A 25650-nucleotide genomic window follows, 5' to 3' on the forward strand; every position below is an offset into this window, starting at 1 on the left:
TCCTTAAAGCCTTGCAAGTATGTCTGGTAGAACACAGCTACTTCTGGGTTTCCTGGTAGCCAATGACCCCCTTCAGCGATTATTCTGCCCCCACGCCTTCTTTATTCTCATTTTGGTGCCTGTCAGAACCTCTATGAGAAGAGGTTTCACATTGAGGAAAACTAAGAGCCAAATCAAACATTTTCATTTATTTTAAAGCTCTGCTTAAAAATCATTGGGAAGGGGCATGGTGACTATTGGCTTAAGAAGTTATACATTTCAGTGCTGGATGATATTTTCATCTCCCACCTGCAGTTCAGTGCCCCTCAAGATTACTTTCTTTCATTCCTTGAAGAGTCTAGCACCTGGCTTTCTAAGTGTAGTCATTCTCTCCCAAACTGACATTGTCTAATTGTTGATTTTAGTATTCATTATAAATGATTGCTCCAATACACAGCCCTTTCCATTTCTTTTCGCCAGTCATCTTGTCCTCAACCTCCCTATGCAACTTCGCTCCTCCTCCCTACGCTACTCACTCCCAGGGTCACACCTTGTGTCAACCTACTAGGACTGACATAGTGACACACCACAGACTGGGTGACTTGAACAAAAGACACTTATTTTCTCACAGTTCTGGAGGCCAGAAGGCCAAGGTCAAGTCAGATTTGTAGATTATGTGCCAATCTGTGTTGGCAGATTGGTTTCTCCTGGGACCTTTCTCTCTTTGGCTTGCAGATAGCCACCTCTCACTGTGTGCTCACATGGTCTTTTCTCTTTGCACTCCTGGAATCCCTTTGTGTGTCCATATTTCCTTTTATAAGGGCACTAATCTGATTGGATTAACCCTACCATGCTGGCCTCATCTTAAATTCATTGCTTCTTTAAAGGCCCTATCCAAATATAGTCCCATTTGAGATGATGGGGGGTTAGAGCTTCAACATATGCATTTAAGAGAGATACAATCAGCCCGTAACATACCTCCAGACTTTTTCTTCACCTATTCCTGAAACATGTCTAAAATCTCAAATTCCAGCATCACGCTTCTCAATCACTACCTCCTCTCTTTCTAGCTCTCTCTGTGTGATACCTAAAACAAGTAATTTTCCAACCACACTGGCACACACAATTTACAAATTCAATGCCTCTTTTACTGTTTCTCACTCCCTCTCATGTCCTTACTTCCCTCCTTACTCAGCTTGAGCTCAACAGTCCATCGCTGTAACCATTCACTTGTATACATTATTGAATCCTTTGCATATCCCTCTCTTCGTGGTATCTGCGTGGCAAAGTCCCAATCCTGGTTGACTCCAGCTTTCTTTTTAATTCCTGGCTACACATCTGCCACTGAACCTTGCTAGAAAAATATCCAAGTCTGTTGTCTAGTCTCACCATCCATTCACGGTCACAGACTCAAGTTGTCCCTCAGCATCTGCCACATTTCTCTAAGATTAGAGAAATGGTTCACTATTCCACTTTCCAAGCCAACTGTTTGAACTTCTCTCTTTCTCTAAACATTTAAGACCCTCTCACCATCCTCATTCTCAGCTGATAAAATTGCTTCCTCTTGCACTGAGAACGCAGAGGTATAATAATCAGAAGTTTCTGCTAACCACCTCCAGGCCCATTGCCATGTCCTCCTTCTGCTGCTGACACTGACCTGCCCTGCTGCCATCTAAGGTCAGCGCCTCCATCTGTGCACACACTCCTATCCTTTCTCACCTACTCAAGGACCCTGTGCCAGCAATTCTGTCCTTTATCTCCTGTATGGTAAATACCTACCTCCCCTCCCTCATCCCCGCACCCACAACGGTATACATATATGCTACCATTTTTCCCATTAATTTTTTCCCCTTGACTTCTACTTTCTTCCAGCTACTGCCCCATTTCTCTGCTCTACTTTACAGCAAAACTCTCCAAAAGAGTTACTTCTTCTATTTCCAAAATTTCTCTCCTCCCATTCTCTCATAAACCCACTCCAGCTGGACTCTCATCTCATCTCTAGCTCACCAAGAAAGCTCCTCTTATCAAGGCCATCAGGGGCCTCCACAGTAGCCAATCTCAGTAGCCTCATCCCAGTAGCCAATTCTCAGTTCTTTCAGATGATGTGCCCTTCGGCAGTATATAATGTAGTTGATCACGCCGCCTTCTTAAAAAGTCAACTTCAAGAATAAACTCCTGGTCTTCATTTCTGATTCACTGGCTATTTCTCAGTATCCTTTACTACCTTCCTCTCATGTCCCCAAACTCAGTCCTGGTGCCTGTTTTCTATCGACATGAATTTCCTTAGTGTCTCATGGTTATAAATACTATTTATATGCTGACAACTCTTATATTCGTATGTCGCCCAAACTTCTTCCTTGAACTTCATATTTGTATATCCTCCCACCTAACTGGCATTTCCACTTGGATTTCTAATCCGTATTTCAAAATTTAGTATGTTTGAAGCTGATCGTGTCATCAGTCTTCTCCCAATCCTGCTCATCCAGCTGACTTGCTCATTTCTGGTAATGACAACTTTATTCTCCCAGTTTCTCAGGCCCAGATTATGCTGCCTTTGACTTCTCTCTTTGTCTTATACCCACATCCAATCTGCCACCAATCCTGCTGGCACTGGCTTCAAACTATACCCCAAATCCAGCTTCTTTTCATCACCTCTGCTGCCACTATCATCATGATCGGAGTGGTCCTCATCTCTTACCTGGGTGGTGGGCATGGCTTCAGAATTCATTTCCTTTGTCTCCTCCATACCCTTTACCACCTATTTACAACACAGCAGCCAGAGTGAACCTTTTAAAACATCAAGTACAGTGCCTGGCACATAAGAGATGCTCAATGAATATTCAATCAAAAATGTTATTCTCTTCCCAATCATCCCAGTAACTCTAGTAAATATAATTTTATGCTGCTTCTATGTGACTGGAAAAAAGATCTAATGCCCAGATTTCTTTCATGCACTAAGATCAAAAGCACTGGAGAGAGAAAAAAAATCATATCCACAAGGGGGTGCCAAGAAACCTCTTTGGAAGCTGGATAGCTAGTTTCTTTTTCTTTTCTTTTCTTTTTTCTTTTTCTTTTCTTTTCTTTTCTTTTTTTTTTGAAGCAAATTCTCACTCTGTCACCCAGGCTAGAGTGCAGTAGCCCAATCCTCCACCTCCCAGGTTCAAGCAATTCTCTTGCCTCAGCCTCTTGAGTAGCTGGGATTACAGGCACCCACCACCATACCCAACTAATTTTTGTATTTTTAGTAGAGTTGGGGTTTCACCATGTTGGCCAAGTTGGTCTTCAATTCCTGACCGCAGGTAATCCACCTGCCTCGGCCTCCAAAAGTTCTGGGATTACAGGTGTAAGCCACCGCACCCGGTCTACCTTTGTTTTCTTAGTAGTAGGAAAAATATGCATTTATTTCTGTTATTCGTTTTCAGAGAAGCAGAGATAATAGATGCAAACTCTTGGAAGGAAAGCTGTACTGATCTAACCAAGATATTTTGTTTTTCTCATCCACTAGTCCCTTTCTTAGTCCTTTCTGTTTCCCTTGCAATTTGAACAAGGCTTGGTGAATAGTGAGCACACAAAAAGCACACTGGGTGAACGACAGATACCTAAAGAGTGTAAAATCAGGACATTTTAACAAACCTATCCGGCTCTAAATATAAGCCCCCTTGGTAGTTTTCTCTTTAACCTTCTCTCTCCACTGTTGGATGAAATTTGCTACGTTCAATTCCAGTCCCCACCCCAACTTCCTTCTTAAAACAGGGTCAGGGTTAAGCCTTCAGTGCTTGAATCCAGAGGAAAATGATTTATTTTAAAAAGCAGCGAAAAACACCGGATTCCTTTGGCACAGGATGAAGACTAGCTCAGCTCTTCAGTTGTTGATCATTGTCTATTGTTCTCCAAACAGTAAACCACTATTTCACACTGAGATTGTTGGCTGCGGGTATATTCCAATTCCCTGGCTCCTCATGAATATGAAGTGAAGGGTGCTGACCCTGAAAGTGGTAGGTAATCTCAAAAAAAAAAAAAAAAGAAAGAAAGAAAGAAAGAGAGAAAGAAAGAAAGAAACGGTCAGGTAGGAGAAGAAAAATAGACTTTCTGTGACTGTATGCTCTTGAAATCTCCCGCAGGTTCTAAGCAGGGCAAAATGGGGTCTCGAAAGTGTGGAAGCTGCCTAAGTTGTCTGCTGATTCCGCTGGCACTTTGGAGTATAATTGTGAACATATTATTGTATTTCCCAAATGGGCAAACTTCCTATGCATCCAGCAATAAACTCACCAACTACGTGTGGTATTTTGAAGGAATCTGTTTCTCAGGCGTCATGGTAAGTGTGACTTTGGAGACTTGGGAGAGAAGGGGGAGTTGTTGTTGAGACTTACCTTGAACCTAGTAGAAATAATGAATACTGGAAAAATCATTCTGCTAATCTTGGGTGTAGGATTTGAAAGATGGAGGGGGAAGGGGCAGGTGATCTGCTAGGATTTGGGACATAGCTTTGTTTTCAATAAGCTGCTCAACAATGCAGCTTCGGTAATGCAGGAAGTCAGTCCTAATGAAAGTTTGTGGGACACTGACTTGTAAAAATAGTATGTTCTCATGAACCCTGCATATCAACTTAAGCTATTCGATCTTCAGTGGCATTACTGTTTTCTAGAATAGATTTTCTGTCTGTGCTCATGTTTTTCTAGCTTGAAGGGGCGTTAGGATAGCATGAAAAAAAGCAGAGACTTGGATATTCAGACAAACCTGCATGTAAATCTATGCTCTGTCATTTGTGCCATGAGACCTTTGGCAACTTACTCAGTATCTTTGAGTCTTAGTGTTCTAATGTGAAAAATGTGAATAATGGCATTTACTTTTCAAGGTAAAATATATATATAGATAAAGTACCCAGGAGAGAGACTGACATGCAGTAGATAGCCAGTGACTGTTGTAATTATATTATTATTAAAAAATGAGCTGTGTCATCATTAAATAGTCCCACATTGAGACCCTCATAATGGAGGGAGTGTTTGAAAAGTAAATTGAATTATCAACAGTAACCCATGAACACTTTCCTGATGACTTTGTGCTCTTTAAAAATAAACAAACTGATAGTAAATCATGTTGGCAACTCAGAGGAAAAGACACTTTTCCTGGTCAAGTCATTTCTAAAAATAACACATTATGGACTGTAAATGAATCAGACCACCAATAGTGTAGAAGAGATGTAGAAATAATCTATTTCTACATCTTTGTGGGGTGTTTAATTATTATATTTAATAGCTATGTTGTAAAGCAGTTTTCATTTAGTTATTCATTTTGCACATTAAATTAATAAACTTTAAAATGTTAATATCCAATGTTAGTGAAGTTGCTATGAAATAAGCACGCAACTAATGTTGGCTGAACCACCAAATAATGTCAGTCTTTTGGGTAAAAGTTTGGTATGATATACCAAAATCTATGAAAATGCTTCTGTCCTTTGACTCAGTAATCCTACCTCTCATCATCTATTCCAAAGAAATCACCCAAAACAATGAAACAGCTATGTGTACAGATGTTTGTGGCTGCATTGGTATGATAGTAAATAACTAGAATTATCTTACAGAGAAGTAACTAAATAAATTACAGTACATTCACTTCATGCAATGGTGAAAATTATAATTATGAAGATGTAACAACATGGAAAATGCACATTATTTCATATTAAGTGAAAAAAGACACAACAAAGTTGTGGGTAAATTACAATTGCAGCTGTGTCAAATATACATATATGGGAAAACACCAGAAATAAATACATGAAGACACATGATGGTGGTGGAATTATGTGTAATTTACCTCCATTATTCTTTTTTTTTTTTTTTTTTTTTTTTTTTTTTTTTTTTCCAAGCCAAACTGTATCCAGCTTTATTAAAGATACTTTCCATAAACAATCATGGTATTTCAGGCAGGACATGGGCAGACAATCATTAACAGTATACAACAACTTTCAAACTCCCTTCTTTGATGGACTACCAAAAATCAGAAAGCCACTATAAAACCCAATGAAGTCTTCATCTGATGCTCTGAACAGGGAAAGTTTAGAGTGAGGGTTGACATTTCACATTTAGCATGTTGTTTAACAACTTTTCACGAGCCGACCCTGACTTTCAGGAAGTGAAATGAAAATGGCAGAATAATCTTCAGATAAGAAGATTCACAATCTAGAAATGGAATCACTGCTCTTTTGACAGGTGCCATCTCAGTGGCATCACTGGCAAGTCCAGATTGCCTGACACACTGGTAACCAATGACTGGGGGTCAGGTCCCAACAGATGTCTGGGCTTAAGGGAGTTAAGTCTATGCTGAAAGACGGAAAGGGAGAAGAGGACATAAAAATGAATTTGTTTTTCCATACCACAAGGCTTTTGTGTGCCAAGGTGGCCATGTGTGTCAAAGTCAGGGAATCCCTCCTCCTGGGAGCCAAGAGGAAGTCTCTCAAAACTAGAAGGGAAAGGCGTTTCCCCACATCAATCCAGCTTTGGAGACATTCTATTAGTGACATATGCCCCTTCCCCCAAAACAACAATGAAGTGTTCTGTGTGCTAACAACATAGCTTAAAAAAAAAAAAAAAGTAAAACAAAATTCTGCATTTTTATAAAACTTGATAAAAAATAGTATTTCAAACTGTACAGTCACCAGAAGTACACAGTTATCAAAAATGCACACACTTCACTTGGCATCTCCAGCACCTTCGGCTTTCTGTGCCTGGTCTGTTTTGGCATCTCCATTTTCTGCAGGGTTATTCCCTTCCTTGCCAGCATCAGCTTTTCCCTTTTTCCCTTTGGGTACCTTCTCTCCCTTCTTTGCAGGGGCCTTTTTAGGCTTGGGCTCTGGCTTTGGAGGAGCAGGTTTAGCAGACAACCTCGCGGATCTTCTCTGTGGTTCGTCCTTCACCTTGGCTTTATCTCCTTTAGCATCCCCTTCAGCCTTTCTCTTGGGCATGGTGGCGACGGCGGCGGGACGTAGGCGCTGAGCGCGGGATGCAGCGGCGCGTGGGCTTTGGTCGGTCCGGGGGTCGCTCTCGCCTCTTCTTCTTCACACTGCTCCCTCCATTATTCTTGACTCTTCTACACTGCAGTTATATTTTTAAACCACAAAAATAAGGCAGTTTCTCCTTCAACAGTTGATACCTGAGCAATAAGACTACAGGATCTAGGTCTAATTATCTCTATCAATATTGTAATGAAGCTGGTTACTATGCTTTGGCCTTATCTCATCATTGTTTCCCTCAATATGCAATTGTAATAAATAGAAGAGTGGCAAGACATAAATAAGATTAGGCTAGAATTTATTTCAATCTGTGAGAACTAACGATGCTGAAAGGAGAGGAATATAGGACACTTTTGCTTATGTTCCATGTAAAAATTAAAACTAGGAAAGGAAACCTGTTCTCTATTTTTTTTTTCATTTTCCAGGAATTATTAAAATATATTACCATAACTGCATCAAATCCTTTTAGGAGAAAGGAGAAGAATATAGATAAATAATTAAATGAACCAAAAAATTAATGAAAGCTGAAGAAATTTGGAAACTAGAAATGTTGGCTATGAAGAGTAAAATAACAGTGAACTCAGCTGTAAGATTCAGTCCTGAATAGTAAGAGTGAAAAAATGGGTGGAGAATTTCCCATAAGCAATTCATGGTCCATAATCTAGCCTAACCAGAAATTATAATGGTAAAGAAATTCATGTTCTAGCTCTAGCCTTTTGCCTAAAATACAAAAAAAGAAAGAAAGAAAGAAAAAGAAAGAAAGAAAGAAAGAGAGAGAGAGAGAGAGAGAAAGAAAGAAAGAAAGAAAGAAAGAAAGAAAGAAAGAAAGAAAGGAAGGAAGAAAGAAAGAAAGAAAGGAAGGAAGAAAGAAAAGATAGAAAAGAAAATAGAATTCATCGAATTCTCCCACTTTGTTGGCTTGATACAGACAAAGCACACTGAAACAATTTAAACCTGAGATGGTTTGAATACATGGGGAAATTGAACTCACTTTAAAGAGATATGTTTTCCAATTATCTGAGCCTCTCACCTCCATTCCTGGAGGACAGTAAATGAAGAGAGGCTAGCAAACTATAAAGTCTGGTGAATGATTTTCCTTGGGTCACTACAACTGAGTCATAGAGAAAGGCAGGGTGGTATTCTCATGTTCATACCATTTACTTCTCCTTAATCATTAGCGTTCGATGGCTGGTAACCATGATAATAATAGTCAACATTTATCAGTCACTTACTATGAGTCAGCCACTATACTCAAAAGGTCACATATATTACCTCATAACAACCTCTTGATAACATTTCATAGAGAAGGAGTCTCAAATTTATACAGCTGGAAAGTGGCAGGGCTTGGATTCAAACCCAGATCTACCTGACCCCAGAATCTATGCTTGAAGTCACCGTCCTCTGATTATAAACACAAATGTAAACCAGCATTTCATTACTAACATTTTATCTCTTCCCTCCTATAGATGCTTATAGTAACAACAGTTCTTCTGGTACTGGAGAATAATAACAAATATAAATGTTGCCAGAGTGAAAACTGCGGCAAAAAATATGTGGTAAGAGCAATGGTTTTTTTGAGGATGGTTGAGTGGGCTCCAACTTTCTTTCCTGTCACTCAGAAACACAAAAATATTGACAGTATTGTACCCTCACTACTGTACCCTATCAGTACAGAGAAGAGTTTACTGCCAAGATTATCTTTCATTTTGCCTAGTCTTTCCCCCACCTTTGTTCTACTGATGCTCTTTTGGAAAATCAGGATTTAAAGATACATAAAATTAGGAAGTAATACTTTTTCCTAACGGAGTTTCTGTTAGTATATTTTTTCTTTATAAACTTTATTAAGGGCTAATTTACATATAATAAATGGCATCCATTAAAATTATGCAATATCATGAGTTTGAACTGTTGACTACACCCATGAAACCACAATTGCAGTCAAGATAACAGAGTATTTCTGCCAACTTCAAAAGATTAACCTTTGATTTACTTTTTGTCATTATAGAGTAGCTTGTATTTTATATATGTGGAATCATACAGTATTTGTCTTTTTTATCTGGCTTTTTTCATCCAGGATAATTTTTAGATTCATCCATGTTGTTGGGTGTAGGTGATATGCATTTTTTAAATTGGCACTTTAAAAAAAATAGTATCAGGGAGAATAATACAAACAGATTTTCTCTTTTTTCTTGTTTTCTTTTTTCTTTCTTTCTTTCTTTTTCTTTTTTTTTTTTGAGATGGAGTCTCCCTCTGTTACCCAGGCTGGAGTGGAGTGCAGTGGCACAATCTTGGCACACTGCAAACTCCACCTCCCGGGTTCAAGCAATGCTCCTGCCTCAGCCTCCTGAGTAGCTGGGACTACAGATGCACGCCATCATGCCAGGCTAATTTTTGTATTTTTAGTACAGACAACGTTTTGCTGTGTTAGCCAGGATGGTCTCAATCTCCTGACCTCGTGATCCACCTGCCTTGACGTCCCAACGTGCTGGGATTACGGGCGTGAGCTCCCTCGCCCGGACACAATTAAATTTTTTAAGCCAGGACACAGGGAGGGGAGCATCACCCACTGGATGGGGTCTGTTGGCAGGAGCTAGGAAAGAGACAGCAGGGGGTGGGGAGGGATAACATGGGGAGAAATGCCAGATATAAGTGATGGGGTGACGGAGGCTGCAAACCACATTCCCATGTATGTACCTATGCAACAATCTGCATGATCTGCACATGTATCCCAGAACCTAAGGTACAATAAAAAAAGTCATAAAAAAAAAGAATAGAAGTCTCAATTAAAATGCCCCCCAGAAGCCACATGTGTGATATAAATGAATGAAATGAATCTGGTAGGCATCAGAGCACAATTTCCACCCAAAGAGGGGAAGGAGCTGCTATTCAAATCCAGCCAGTTGTCTCCATGATGAAGTGGGCAATAATTCTCAGTTTTCAGTAGAAAGTAAAAATATGGATTTCTGTGTAAAACTTTTCAATTGTAAAATATTGGCAGTTAATCTTCATTTAAACCAAACAAAGTACATCTTGCAGGAAAATTTGAGTCTGCATCAGTTTGTAACTTCCGAAATGTAATGAAAGTTGATTCACTTATTGGCTGTTATCTGCTATGGCCTGCATGTGTTCCTCCAAAATTCACATGGAAACCTAATTCTTACCATGGCGGTATTAAGAGGTGGGACGTTTTTGGATGTGACTAAGTTATGATGGCTATTCCCTCATGAATGAGGCTGGTGCCCTTATAAAAGGGGTTGAGGGGAGCACTCTTAAACCCTTTGCACCATGAGAGGACACATAGAAGGTGCCATCTATGAGGAATGGGCCCTCACCAGACACTGAATCTGCCAGTGATCTTGGACTTTCCAGCCTCCAGAAGTGTAAATAATAAAATTCTATTGTTAATTACTCAGTCTAAGCTATTTTTGTTATAGCAGCAGGAACTAAGATATTATCCATTCCTACATGGAGTCTGGTTTTCTGCCAAAATTCTTAGACAATTATTCCTGGAAAGGAAATATTGGCTCAATAAGGGCACTTGGAATCATAGCTAATATTTTATTATATTTTATTTTTGAAATCACCCTGTTACATAGGTGCTATTCCTGTCGACGTCATCTACAGTTTACAGAAAATAAAACTATGATTCAGATTCTTCCAAAAACACATTTTGGGCATATCACTTCCTTGCTCAAAAACCAATTACAATACTTGTTTAAAAAACAGCTTCTGGTTGGGCACAGTGGCTCATGCCTGTAATCCCAGCACTTTGGGAGGCCAAGGTGGGCAGATCACCTGAGGTCAGGAGTTTGAGACCAGCCTGGCCAACATGGTGAAAGTCCATCTCTACTAAAAATACAAAAATTAGCTAGGGAGTCTGTAATCCCAGCTACTTAGGAGGCTGAGGCAGGAGAATCACTTGAACCCAAGAGTTGGAGGTTGTAGTGAGCCAAGATCAGGCCACTGCAGTCCAGCCTGGGTGACAGAGTGAGACTGCATCTCAAAACAACAACAAAGAGAAAAAACGACAAAACCCCAGCTTCTTCCAGGTTTACGAAGGAATAAGCTCAAAATGAACCTGGAACATCTTGTACCAGAAAGCAAGAACATGCTCAAAGAATGACAGGAGTGTGTCAAAGGGCATAGGAGTTGACCTACAGGGATATTCCCACTGGCCAAATTTGGACTATCTGTACATCTAAAAGTATAATAGCATTTATGGATTATAGTTTAGTGAATTAGAAGCTCCATGAGTCCAGATAACATAGAGAGAGGCACAGGAGAGTGAAATGGGAACGGAAGTTGTCCTGTGCAGAAAAATGTGACACAAATGGAGAGAAATGGCAGCATTATGAAAGCACGGCATTGGAATCCCAGTGATCACTGGTAATCAATGAATATGAGGATCTCAGTGGATGCTAAATCCATTAGTTGAAATGTTATTAAGAAACAGAATATGACACTGTCTCAATGCATTATGTTGGCAGCTATTTATTAATTGCAAGTGGAAAATGTACCTTTCCAGGGGAGAGATTTGAAGGACATCTTTAACCAAGAGATCAAACTTAGCACCACCCTTAGCATGAGAGGCCCACAATGTACACCACACCCATTAAGTATACTCGCTAACATTTTTGAATTCAATTGTGAGAAAATAATCAGAAAAACCCAGAATGTGAGATATTCTACAAGATAACTGTCTGAGATTCTTTAAAAAAGTTGAACAGCCCAAAAAACAAAAAGGAAGAATTAAACTAAAGAGATATAATCTTGTACATAAACCTTTATTGGATCCTGTACAAAAACGTTTAAAGCTACAAAATAATAGAATATTTTTATTCTTAGAAGATGTATGCTGATATATTTAGGGGTGAAATATCATAATGCCTGCAACCTACTTTCAAATGGCTCAGTAACAAAAGCATTTAATAAATACACAGGTGTATACATATGAACAGGTGTATATATATACTTTGCACGAGTATGTACACACAGAGAACGGAGAAAGCAAAAACAAATATGGTAAAATATTCACTTAGGTGATTCTAGGTAAAGGGTATGTAGGGATTTATTGTACTATACTTTCAAATTTTTTGTAGATTTGAAATTTTCTAAATGAAAGGTTGTGGGGAGGGAAGCCCCTTGCCCAGAAGGATAAAGTCCAGATTCCTTGATCTGGCATTCAAGGCCAGCTCTGGCCTGGATCTACCAAGCTGTACTCACTTTTTAAGCTACTCAAGAGCATAACTGTGTCCTGTCAACCTTGTTTTCCCAGCTTTAGTACGATGTCACTCTGTCTTCAGAACCTTTCTCCTCACTCATCTGAATAAACCCTTCTTAGATTAAACCTATTTTCTCACAGCTCTGCTTGCACTGATCTGCCTGTAAATATTACCCATTCTCTCTACTCAAATGAAAACACCCCCCTCCATCAATTCTACCCTCACTTGAATGTGTGTATAAATACTGAGGTTACACCTGATATTTTCCTTTATATTCTTGTAAATATATTAAGATATCTTTACCAGAGGAAAGCAGAGGTCATAGCTTGTAATTCTTAGAGAACCCACCCTACCTAGAAAATAGCAGTTCATCAATAAATAGTTATGGGTTGATTGATCACATCCTTCACTGCATTTTTATAAGAGGTGATCATTATTTTAATATCAAAATTCCAAAAAGAAAAAATAAATTTAGTAAATTACCTACTTACCTCTGTGTGATGCCAAACAAAAGGTTATTTAAAAACTTATTTTTAAGACCAAATAGGTTTGGATTACTTTTGTTTTTATTTGTATGTGGGCATTTAGTATTGCATAGACTGCATGAGCTTGGATGAATAGCGGAATGTAGCTTTCTGATAATTTATCCACAATCTCCCCTTGTCGCATTCTATGGCACTAACCTGCTACTCTATTTTAATTTAGACACTGCTGTCAATTATCTTTTCTTCCCTTGGAATTGCCTTTTCTGGATACTGCCTGGTCATCTCTGCCTTGGGCCTTGTCCAGGGCCCATATTGCCGCACCCTCAATGGCTGGGAGTATGCTTTTGAAGGCTCTGCTGGACGGTAAGGAATAATTCCCCAAGCCAAGGAGGTCAGAAAATCAGAAATACCTGGCCTCATGCCCATGCTCACAGTTATTTTCAGTGATGACTTTGGGGTTCCATGTGGCTGTTTTAGTGCAGAATGTTCCTATTAGTTTACCAATATCCAGACCAATTTGTTCTTACGTGGATCTTTGTTTAGATTTTTTTCTTCAGTCTTTTAATGCCATTTTCATTCAATGTCTTGAGGCTGTCATGGAGATATCCAAATGAAAGGTGTGTTCTCCCATACTTCAGATTAAAGTTGTGTGATTACTATGGTCTGGTAACAGCTGGAGCTTATGGCCTGGGTGGTTCCAGCAACTCAATTTTGTTTTAGGCCAGGTTGGATGTGTGGTTTGTTACAAGTGTGAAAGGGCTTGAGGAGGAGAGAAACCATGGTGCTCTTGAACAGTGCCACTCAGGGCTGTACTAGGAAGCATGATAAAGAGATAGAATCAGGCAGGGTGAGCAGGGAAATACAGTCTGAGATCTAGGAACATGATTAGGTACAGGAGTTTGTGGAATTAGCAGAGCGTATGCAGCTTATACTAGAGAAGGATCTAAAGAGGTAACCTTGCTCAGAAAACTAGTAATTTAGTCATGAGCCTCGCAACCCAATCCTGGATCTCAGAATGCCTCACACTGGCCTTGTGCTGGGTGTATTGGGTTCCCGGCACCAGATGCAGATTAGGAGGTAGCAGGGCCCAGAAATAAACACAGGAGAGGTCCATTGAATCTCTCCTTGTTTTTAGCCTGTGCTCAAAATTCTAATGGCGTAAAATGAGGGAGTGTTTGTACCATTCGCTGGGGGAAGTTATATTTTCTTCTCAACTCTCCATGATTGGCTTTATTTGTTCAAGGCCTATGTCTATCTGAGATCTTACACGTGCATCTAGGCCTGCATGGCCATAGCTGCTTCTGTGCCTATAGCTGCCTTCATTCAGAAGATTTTACATGGTGCCACATACCATGACCTCTTTTAGTAAACATGACTCTCCCTCAGGTCAGGAAACCTAGACAATAACTTCAGACCTTCCTGAGCAATTGGAGGAGACACTCTTGTGGAATTGACAGGGCTCAGTAAAGAGGACTCTAATATAGAAATTCCCATTGGGTGCAAAAGACCCCTTTTTAACACCATCGGCCCCTGAGCTTTTTCTTACTCAAAACCAAAACCTTCCTCTTTTTTTTTTTGAGACAGAGTTTCACTCTTGTTGGCCTTGCTGGAGTGCAATGGTGCGATCTTGGTGACTTCCACCTCCCGAGTTCAAGCGATTCTCCTGCCTCAGCATTCTGAGTGGCTGGGATTACAGGCATGCACCACCATACACTGCTAATTTTGTATTTTTAGTAGAGACAGGGTTTCTCCATGTTGGTCAAGCTGGTCTCGAACTCCTGACCTCAGGTGATCTGCCTGCCTCAGCCTCCCAAAGTGCTGGGATTACAGGTGTGAGCCACTGCACCAGGCCAAAACCTCCCCTTTTAAGTCATGACTCTCTAGGCTGCCCATATGCCCCTCCATTACTCCCTTAAGCTGCCTCAGAGGCTTTTTTTCACCTGTTTCCATCTATATAAAAATGTTTCAAGGTGAAACATTGATTGGAGGCAACACAGGGAAGCTAAGTCTCTGGTCCCCTCAAGAAGTTTCCAAGGCTTGACAAATACAGGGTGGGGCAGGTGTTAATACTGAATTGTCATATCAGTTATTCATTTGTGCATTTATTCAGCAAATATTCATTGAGCACTGACTAGGTCTCTAGGCCTCGCAATAAGAGCTGGAGCATCAGAGGCAAACCACAGACAGTCCGTTCCCTCCAGGAACTCATACAGACCTGACAGAACATTCTACTAAGATGGAAACCTTAAGGTGAATGAACATTGGCCTTGGAGCACAAGTGTTTGATGGTTATAGATTGAAATTTAAGTCCCTCCCTCCTACTTATAAAGCTCCACGATCTTAGACAATTATCTGGCTATCTCTGAGCTTCTGTAAGTTGGAAACAAGAATCACTTCTATCTCATAGAATTTAGAATTAAATGGAAGTAATGCACAAATGTGATGTGATAAATGTTCAGGTTTTATTATTAACAGGTGACATTCCCCACCTGCCAGGTAGCCGACAGATTTAGTCACTGGCATGGTGGCTGGTAAGGATCCTGAATTTGTTTTCATCCAACAAATACTTACTGATCTTTACAACTTGTCAAGCACGACCTTAGAGTTTAGAGCTGGCCCTTCAGAGATGAGCAAAACATGGTCAGTGCTCTCAGAGTACAGTCTGCTAAGGGAATAAAAATAGTTGCAGATACAGATACAGCCACAGATAGATATAAAGATACAGATAGAATTACAACAAATGAAGTCAGTGCTGTCATAGAGTCATAGAGCAGTGTGTGGAGGTAGTGGAGGGAGTGGGTGTCAGGGCAAGCTTCTCTGTTCCTCCCCAACCCTGCCAGAGCACTTATGCCTTTCTGCAGTTTACAAGAAGGATAAACAGTACCATAGTCTGGAGAAAAGCAGAAGCCCTGCAAGTCGTCTTGTTTTACACTGCTACATGATCTGTGCAAAGCATGTACTAGGAACAATATAGAAAAAGGGTCTGGAGGGACTCACTTCCCTGGTGGCTGAGACAGTGATAGGGGTAAATAGGATATGAGATAGATCTAGGGAAATTTAACAGAAAACCACTGTTACTGTACTTTACAGGTTCCAAACCATTTTTATACACTCTTACCAAATATTCACAATAACTCTAAAGTTAGATATTTTAACCCCCTTATTAAGATAAGACTCTGGAGGCCAGCGGGATCAAGTTCTTTGCTCAATATCCTACAGATCCAGGAATTCTGATTTCATATTCAGTGCTCTTTCCTGTTGGAGACAAGGACCATTAACAATATCAAGAAATTCCCAAAATGCCTTTATTTCCTGGAGCATTAGAGAGTAGGAAATAAATAAAGGTGGGGAAAGAGTGAAAAAAAAGGAAGCAGGAAAGAAATGGAAGAGGAGGAAGAAAAATGAAGAGGAGAGGTCATGGGAGTGGTAAGGCAGGCGCCACATTTACAATAAACTAAGTGTCTAGCTCAGTGCTATGCATATCATGTGTCCAAAATGTGTATCTGAATGGTTTTTAAAATATTTTAACTTGTATCTAATAACAAATTATCTATACAATTTGTTATCTATATAATTTGTTATCTGTGTATCTACATATTTTAATCATACAGTAATTTCTCAAACATGTAAATACCTGTAGCTTTCTTCCTTGGACCCAGTATGTAGATTTGGCCATGGGTCTCTCTCTCAGTTTCCTTACAGATTCCAGCATATGGATTCAGTGCCTGGAACCTGCACATGTTGTGGAGTGGAACATCATTTTATTTTCCATTCTTATAAGCCTCAGTGGGCTTCAAGCGATCATCTGCCTCATCAGAGTAGTCATTCAATTATCCAAGATACTGTGTGGAAGCTATTCAGTGATCATCCAGGTAAGAGATTCTCATGGGCACCTGTATGTAGCTCTTCCATATTACTCCCACTTTCCAGGATTCAATGAATCTTGTTAAAAAGACTTCAGAATTCCATCATCCACCCCCCCCATTTCTACTACCCTTTACTCAAGCTCTAATATCTCAGTTTTTTCTGATATCCCAATGTGTCTTGGCTTATCTATATGGGTTGAATCAACTCAGTAATTGTAAAATCTGCATTTCTTATTGTATGGTAAGACTTCATAAATGTTTTGAATGAGCAATGTTTTAGTATTCTATGTAGTGATAACCCAAAGCATAAAGAAGTTTTACCATTTATCAAGAATTTTCCTGTTCATAAGATAAGCAAAGGCTCAGAACCTTATCTCAATGAAATAACGTCTCTTCTGAATGCGCTACATTCAACTAATAAACCTTTATCTTGAGTGCATAGTGAGTGCTTTTGAAGAAGGGAAATATCTCTTTATCCTATTGAAACTACTTCTACTTCATCTCCTAAAATACTAATGTTAATTTAGTTATGGTTGAAACTATTATCAACAAGTCCAGAGTGAAGAAAAATCATGAATGAGATCTCTTGTATTTTGTTTAACAACACAGAATGTGTAATACCTTTCCTAGCAATTTCAAATAGATGTTTTTCTGTTCTATCACATTTTGAATATGAAATGTAAGTTTAAGTTGCTATCTGGATTGTGGATTACTAATCAAGCCAAATTTGTAACTTTAATCACTTTGTTTTTCCTTTTTCTCTGTAGCCTGGAATCATTTGAATAAGGACAAAAGTGTTTTCCAGTATCAAGACACAGCCATCTATCTAAATCTTATACCAACTGCGTAGACTTGAGGACAATATTGAAATGATGGTGCTTTTTCCATTTGGTGTTTATTTGTGAAATTTGCAGTCCTCACTGCACGTGCAAGTATGCCACCCTTCCTCTATTTAGAATGCTTTTTTAAGTAATGTTATATATCACATGACCCTTATGCTGTGGGCCATTAGGAACTTCAGAAATACTTATATCCTTTGATCAAACAAATCCATTTCTAAAAATTTATATTAGGGAAGTAAATAAGAATATGAGAGAAGAATTTATGCAAATATGTATGTTGCAACATTATTTAATATTAAAAACACTCCAAAATTCTAAACTTAGAGGAAGGTATAAGAGTGGGAAATACTGTGAATGCTTTCTGATATTAAAAAATTAAATAAAAAATAAAGAGTGCTATGTGGTTGTAAAATCATAGTCATTACAAATGATGTTTTAAAAATTACAAATAATGCTACATCAAAAATCAGGTTACAAATTAATGTTTACAGTATAACTATTTAAAGGAAATGAAACACTAATAATCAAAATTTAGGATGAAAACTAAATCTAAGAGGAAATATAACACAATGCCAACTATGCTAGATTTGGGGCATTGATGATCCTTCTTCCCACTTTTCTATACATTCCAATATTTCTTTATTGAATATGTTTTAATGAAAATATTCTCTAAACTCATATTTTCACTATTAAATTTCTTTTTTATTTTTCCAAACTTTAAGGCATATGCTCTTTCCACATTCCTCAACATTATTTGTAAACATCATGGAATGACACTTCCATCAACATTCAGTGAGGAAGTAGTGATACAGATAAGCCAAAAAGAGTTTTATATAAGCTTATACAGTCAAACTAAACTCTTGCTCTTCCTTTCTGACTCCTGATGATGAGTGTGATGGACTAGAAGAGGTAGTCTTAAAATAAGTGAGCAACTAGGGAACATGCTCAATGGTCAAGAGAAAATGACCACTGACCAGTCGATAGCTGTGTCATGGGGAGTTACCAGTATCTATATTTATTTTTAAGTAATTAAAAAGTAGAACATTTACAAACTTTCCACCTACACATGCCATGACTTCCTCGTGGACAGTAGCCACATCTTATAAATTTTTCCACCATCCATAGGACCCAGCACACAGTGGACCCAGTAGGCACTCAGTGTTGAATGCTCATACCAGGTTTTCTGCTTCTTATAATTTACCCTGCTGAGCACTGCTTACATCACAGGTGCACTGGGCCTCAACACTTCTGCCATTTCCCTATTTGTCTCCTCCATGGACACTGTTAACAACGGTCTGCCAACACTTGATCTGTGCCAAAGCCAGAAAGTAGGCTAGGGGGATGTGGGAGAGAACGTCTTTCTCCTTGCTGTCTGCTGTGCCAACCTTCAGGTGCCAACCAAAGCGCCTTTCACAGCCTTTGCTGAAACTAGCATCTTGAAAGCAAGCCATGCCCTCATGTTCTGGGTTCAGCTGATTGAACTGGGACAGACCCCAGAGTCATGGACAGCCTCTTGTCTTCCCAGTGGCTTCTGACTTAGCCTGGAGCAAAACACTGTACAAACAAGACTGGTGGTTATTCAAGCATCAGAATTTGAACTAGGAAGCTAAGAATGAAGCAACCTGAACATTGCCGCAAGAAATGATTAAAGGATAAAGAAGGAAGCCAACATAGAGAGAGTATCTGGTTCATCTTAATAATGGTATCATATTAAAAGGAGGATATGTGAACTTCTGCTCCAAAGCTTCCTAAAACTGCCTTTGCCCACAATGAACAGTGACAATATACACTAGGCCTGGTTTCTACTCTTGGATTTCTAGATAGTCTTTCTTCTTTGTCACTGTGCTGATCATTTCAGTAACCCCCACCACTGAATCAGTGCAGCTCTGTTTATTGCAACCAAAATGACCCAACCAAAGTTTCCCTTTTCTAGATGTTGGGTTGGAGGGATGCCAAGACAGAGATGCTTAAGCTCCAGAGTATTGCAGAGCTTCATTCAATAACTCTACTTTCCAAAGAACTTAAACATGAGGTCTGAGGGACTTGGGCCAGGAGACAAACCCAACCTACAGACACCATGTTGTACTCAGGGTGACCTCTCCCCTCTGACAGCCCAGGGTTTCTCTAGCAATCCCATAAGCTAGTCATATCCAGGACCATCTTGTCAAAAATTCTCTCAAAGTCTCCTCAGCGCTCTTGTAAACAGACTTCTAGCAGGTCCACTTCATCAGTTTACCAGATACTTTTGGACTGTCTATCTCTTGTTTAGATTCAGCATGGCACTATACATTGAATGGAATATTAATAGATGTTTGCCAAATGACTCCACCACAGCATTGGACATATCAGAGCTACAGCCAAATGCAGCATGATATCTCTATCAGGAAAATTAAATTTTAATATAGCCTTCAAATATTCTATATTTGAAGAGTATATGCTAATCATGTAATTTTAAGTTAAAAAAGCTGAATACAAAAAAGCTGAATATGCATGTTTTATATCCTTGTGAATTCAAAGGAAATAGGAAAAAAGAAAACACACACACACACACACACACACACATACGCACACACACATATATATATATATACATATATATGTACAGTTTGAGCCCAAATTTTTAATTAAGTAACCATATAATTACATGTAGACATGTATAAACCTTCAGATATGAAAAGACCAGAAAAATATTTAAAATGTAATAGTTACATTATCTGTGGTCATACCACCCTGAAAATGCCTAATATTGGAAGCTTCAGCAGGGTTGGACCAGGTTATTACTTGGATGGGAGACCAGATGCGACAGGCTGAAGAAAGAAAGCACAAGTATACAAAAGTTAATAATTATCACCCATTGATAGGATTATGACTTATATCTCTTTTTTTTACATTGTTCAGTATTTTCAAATTTTCTTTTGAAAATGTGTTATGTACTTAAATTACTAGAAAAAATAAATGTCATTTAAAAAGGAAATGTCCTCTAAGTCTGTCTGTAAAATTCATTTAAGGAGTTTAAAATAGAAAAATATATACAGGTGTTTGTGACTGGCCTTCTCTTACCCTTTCTAGAAATAATCTTTCTACTTTTTAATTCTGAGAGAGAGTATTACCAGCTAATCCTAACTGAGAATTATTTATATTTTATGCATTTCTGCACTTATTATTTATCTACTATTCTCTTTGTTTCTATCTCATTGTTATTTTTCTAACTTCTTAAATTGAATACCTAGCTTAATGATTTTCTAACTTTCTTTTTTTCTTAAAATAAGCATTTAAAATGACATTTTTCTTTAATTACCACTTTGGCTGACTCTCATAAACTTTAAATGTTGCATTTTCCTTGCTCAGTTATAAATATTTTCTAGTTTTCTTTATGATTTATTTTTTGATCCATGAGTTTTTAGATGTGATTTAAAAATTCCAGGTATACAGGTTTATGTTATGTTTTTATGCGTTTGAACTTAACTGTATTGTGATCATAGAAAATGGTCTGTATGATTCCAATAATTTGAAAGTTTTTAAGATTTATTTTATAGTTAATTTTTGTAAATGTTACATGTGCTGTAAAAGTATGTGTTTTCTCCAAATATCGAGGGCAGAATTCTATATGTGTACTAATATTAGATCAAGTTGTTAATTTTGTTCAGATCTTTAACAGTTTTTCTGTTTGGTTGTTTGCTTGATTTAGGGTTGCTGTGAGGAATAAATGAATATATATAATAATTTGTATACTTTTATTGATATGCATATCATAAAACTGTATTTGGCATGTGGATATGATTTATAGGTAGCCTATAGCATAGTGGAATAAAGATGTACTTTGGAGTCAAATTTCTTGCGTTCAAATCTGGACTCTGCCTTACTAGGTGTGTGACTTTGGTCAAGTTTACTTAACCTCTCTGTGCACAATTTCTGAGTCTGTTAAACAAGAATAATAATAGGGTTCTTGTAAAGATTGAGTTTGAACATGTAAAGTTCTTAGTGCCTGGGTGAGTTAAATCAGAACCCGGTACAGTTGGAGCAGATTTGGGATGGTGGGGACTTGGAAATGCCACAAAAACAACAGAAGGGAAAGGGAATGGAGAAAGCTCATAGGGATAGCAAAGAGTCAGCCATTTTGGGAGAGAAAGAGGTAAAGGCAGGCAGGCATTGCTAGACTAGACCAAGTGCACAAGAGGCCAGCACTTCCTTACCTTTTGTCGGAGACTGTGAGCTTAACAGACATCATACTCTGATTCTTAAAACCCCAGCCTCAGGTGGGGAGTTGGGGAGGGATAGCATGGGGAGAAATGCCAGATATAGGTGATGGGGAGGAAGACAGCAAACCACACTGCCCTGTGTGTACATATGCAACAATCTTACATGTTCTTCACATGTACCCCAAAATCTAAAATGCAATAAAAACGAACAAACAAGCAAAAACCCAGCCTCTAGCCTATACATTTCCATCCCTTTGGAAAGCTATAAGGAATTAGGGGATCTCCAAGTGTACTATTATGAAAACCATAACTATTTGTATTCAGAAAGACTCCTGCTAGCTCTGCTTCCTGCTTTGTGAGATGAAGCCGAAAATTAAGGAGAAGATTCCAGTTATAGAAGAACCGAGGTATATGGCAGGAAATTAAGTTAAGGAGTGAAGTTTGAGTGTGTGCAACTGGACAGGTAGGGCAAGATACAGAAACCTGGCCACTGAAATCTTTTTACTTTAGAAAGAGCATTGGATGTGGTGCCTGGCTACCCAGGTCAGAGATCACACCATGCCTAGTCCAAGGAACTTAATCATTTCAAATAAAATGTTTTATCTGGGTTAAGATGAAAACACACACACACACACACACACACACACACACACACCCCACCCTAATTTTACTCCTGCCTAAAATCACACTAAATTTACAATAAAAGTTGTTTGTTTTTAAGACACACAACCACAAATACAGGGAGACTAGGAAACATGTCAAAAGCAATGAAATTTTGGAAGCTACAAAACATATTGATGACAAGTAACTGACCAAACCAACTCAAGAAACACGAGAATCTTGAGTTGTCAGTAGGGGAAGCTGAAGGCTAACCTGATTTATATCTCAGAATTTTCCAGAGATTCTCAAATTGATAGTATCAGAGCCCTCTGGACCTGGAAGTGAAGGAAGACCCTTAAAACAGAAATTCTGTGCGTCCTGCATCCTTTTTCCTCTCTATGCCTCTGGGAAGTGACTGACATTTGAAAGTTCTCTGGGAAGCGTAAAAATTAGAGGGTCTTCTCTGAGTTGGAGGAAACTAGATTCACTAAAGATATGAAGACTGCTCCAAAATCAGAAGAAGTAAGTAACTGGTGTATCCTGAAGGATGAATGCTGAGGCACTCCTCCCACAAAGCCCTCTTAACCCACTCAGATCTCAGAAAGCTGGCAGCCATTCAGAGCTTGACCTTTCCAGCTGGAGACTCTCTCTAGGGAGTCTGGCCAGTGCAAAGGGAAAATTTAAATATTGGCTGTAATAGGCTAAATAATAGCCCCCACAAAATGCCATATCCTAATCCATGGGACCTGTGAATATGCTACACAGGAATGAATAAAAATGGATTTTCCAGGTGTGATTAAATTAAGGATCTTAAAATGGAGGCAAGGGTTATCCTGGATTATCCAGGGGAGTCCAGTGTCATCATACAGTCCTTACAGAGGCAGGTAACAGTATTAGATTGAGAGAGAAAAGATGTAAAGATGGAAGTAGGAACCAAAGAGAAGAGACGTTGCTACACTGCTGGCATTGAACATGAAGGAAGGGGCACAAACCAAGGAATGCAGCAGCCTCCAGTAACTGGAAAAGGCAAGGGAACAAATTCTCACCTAGAACCGCCAGAGCACAGGCCTGCCAACACCTTTATTTTAATCCAGTGAAACTGATTCTGGATTTTTGCTCTTTAGAATTGCAGATACTGCAGATAATTAATTTGTATTGTTTGATCACTAAGTCTGTGGTTATTTTTCACAGAAGCAATAAGAAACTAATATATTGGCATTTGAAATTCCTCAGTCAATGTTTCACCCAATTCACGCAACAGTGAAATTCAGAGTTAATAAGCTCAAAGCTCACTCTCAGTTCCCAAACAGCACTTTTCTTGACTCATGAGTAAGAGCAAACAGTCAAGTGTCCTAGACATCCGATGAAAAATACAGAACATGAAAGATAGAGAACCAATACGTTTTTATTTTTTAAATTTGTTTTCCATTTGAGTTTTAGATTTGGAGGTACATGTGCAGGTTTGTTATAAGAGTACATTGCATGATGCTGAGGTTGGGGCTGCTGCTGACTCCATCACCCAGTTAGTGAACATAGCACCCAACAGGAAGTTTTGCAGCCCTTGCCCCACTCTCTTCTTTCCTCCTCCTGGAGTCCCCAGTGTTTATTGTTTCCATCTTTATGTCTGAGTGAACCAAAGATTTAGTTCTCACTTATAAGTGAGAACACGCAATATTTGGTTTTCTGTTTCTGCATTAATTCACTTAGAATAATGGCCTCCAGCTGCATTCACCTTGCTGCAAAGGACATGAAATCACTTTTTTTAATGGCTGCATAGTGTTTCGTGGTATATATGTGCAACCGTTTCTTTATGCACTTTCCCATTGATAAACATTTATGATGTTCCATGTCTTTGTTATTGTAAATAGGGCTGCAATGAATGTACATGTGAACATGTTTTGTTATTTTCCTTTGGGTATATACCCAGTAATGGGATTGCTGTGTCAAATGATAGTTCTATTTTTAGTTCTTTGAGAAATTTCCTAACTGCTTTCCACAAGGATTGAACTAATATGCATTCCCACCAACAATGTATAAGCATTCCCTTTCCTCTGTGATCTCACCAATATCTGTTATTTTTTGACGTTTTAATAATAGCCATTCTGACTAGTGTGAGACGGTATCTCATTGTGTTTTGATTTGCATCTCTTTGATGATTAGTGATGTTGAGCACTTTTTCATATGTTTGTTGGCCACTTGTATGTCTTATTTTGAGAAGTGTCTGATCATGTCTTTGACCACTTTTAAGTGAGGTTTTTGGTTTTTTTTCTTGTTGATTCATTTAAGTTTCTTATAGATCCTGGACATTAGATTTTTGCCAGATGCATATTCTGAAAATATTTTCTCCCATTCTGTAGGTTGCCTGTTTTCCCTTTTGATGGTTTCTTTTGCTGTGCAGAAGCTCTTTAGTTTAATTAAGTCCCATTTGTCTATTTTTTATTTTGTTGCATTTGCTTTAAGGGTGTTCATCATAAATTATTTGCATAGACCAATGTCTAAAATAGTATTTCCTAGGTTTTCTTTTAGAATTTTTATAGTTTGAGGTCTTACATTTAAGTCTTTAATCCATTTTGCGTTAATTTTTGTATGTGGTGACAGTAAGAATCCAGTTTTATTATTCTGCATATGGTTAGCAAGTTATCCCAGCAGCATTAATTGAAGAGGGTGTCCTTTCCCCATTGTTTATTTTTGTCAACTTCGTTAAAGATCAGTTGGTTGTAGGGGTGTGGCTTTATTTCAGGGGTCACTATTCTGGTCCACTGGTTTATGTGTCTACTTTTGTACCAGTACCATGATATTTTATTAATAGTTTCTGCAGCATTGTATTGGAGTTTGAACAGTCTTTGTTCTTTTTGCCTAGGATTTCTTTGGTTATTTGACCTCTTTTTGGGTTGCATATGAATTTTAAAATAGTTTTTCTAATTTTGTGATAAACAACATTGGTTATTTGATAAGAATAATGTTGAATCTATAAATTGCTTTGGGCAGTATGGAAATTTTAACAATATTGATTCTCTCAACCCATGAGCATGGAATGGTTTTCCATTTCTTTGTGCAATCTATCATTTCTTTCAGAAGTGTTTTGTGGTTTTCCTCATAGACATTGTTCACCTCTTTGGTTAGATGTAGTTTCAGGTTATTTTGTGTGTGCTTGACTATTATAAATGGAATTGCATTCTTGATTTCGTTCTCAGCTTGAATGTTATCAGTATACAGAAATGCTACTGATGTTTTACATCAATTTTTGTATCCACAGACTTTCCTGGATTTGTTTACCAGGTCTAGGAGCCTTTTGGTGGAATCTTTTGGGTTTCATTGGTAGAGATCATATCCTCAGCAAAGAGTGGTAATTTAATTTTCTCATTTTCTATTTGGATACCTTTGTTTAAAAGTAGTTAAGAGATTTTATTCTAATAGCTATAATTACAGTGCTTGTTTGTCAAAATGAAAA

General features: G+C 38.5%; 2 protein-coding genes across 3 annotated transcripts; one reads left to right on the forward strand and one right to left on the reverse strand.

Annotated features, from left to right (window-relative positions):
- The first annotated feature begins 3743 nt into the window (after positions 1-3743).
- TM4SF18 (transmembrane 4 L six family member 18) lies at positions 3744-19864 on the forward strand. Of its 2 annotated transcripts, none has more exons than XM_032263559.1 (6): positions 3744-3978; positions 4101-4294; positions 8452-8541; positions 12913-13055; positions 16384-16564; positions 17326-19864. In XM_032263559.1, exons 2-6 carry the CDS (start codon positions 4118-4120, stop codon positions 17338-17340), a joined length of 606 nt encoding a protein of 201 aa, XP_032119450.1. In that variant the 5' UTR covers positions 3744-3978; positions 4101-4117; the 3' UTR covers positions 17341-19864. The 2 variants fall into 2 exon arrangements, with proteins under 2 accessions (XP_032119450.1, XP_032119442.1); XM_032263551.1 differs by having other exon boundaries at positions 3785-3994; positions 4028-4294.
- LOC116540192 (non-histone chromosomal protein HMG-17) lies at positions 5802-7037 on the reverse strand. The gene has a single exon (XM_032263571.1). It carries the CDS (start codon positions 6935-6937, stop codon positions 6665-6667), a length of 273 nt encoding a protein of 90 aa, XP_032119462.1. The 5' UTR covers positions 6938-7037; the 3' UTR covers positions 5802-6664.
- Positions 19865-25650: the final 5786 nt, after the last annotated feature.

Source organism: Sapajus apella, unplaced genomic scaffold (genome assembly GCF_009761245.1).
Source record: "Sapajus apella isolate SASKATOON/1434 unplaced genomic scaffold, GSC_monkey_1.0 scaffold4, whole genome shotgun sequence".
NCBI lineage: Eukaryota > Metazoa > Chordata > Mammalia > Primates > Cebidae > Sapajus > Sapajus apella.

Bases quoted from the DNA above. Each gene is read 5' to 3' on its own strand.
- TM4SF18 (XM_032263551.1), top strand. From the start codon at position 4,079: ATGCTCTTGAAATCTCCCGCAGGTTCTAAGCAGGGCAAAATGGGGTCT. The intron at 8,542-12,912 runs GTAAGAGCAATG...ATTTTAATTTAG, and splicing joins ACTGCGGCAAAAAATATGTG to ACACTGCTGTCAATTATCTT. The intron at 13,056-16,383 runs GTAAGGAATAAT...TCTCTCTCTCAG, and splicing joins TTTGAAGGCTCTGCTGGACG to TTTCCTTACAGATTCCAGCA.
- LOC116540192 (XM_032263571.1), bottom strand. From the start codon at position 6,937: ATGCCCAAGAGAAAGGCTGAAGGGGATGCTAAAGGAGATAAAGCCAAG.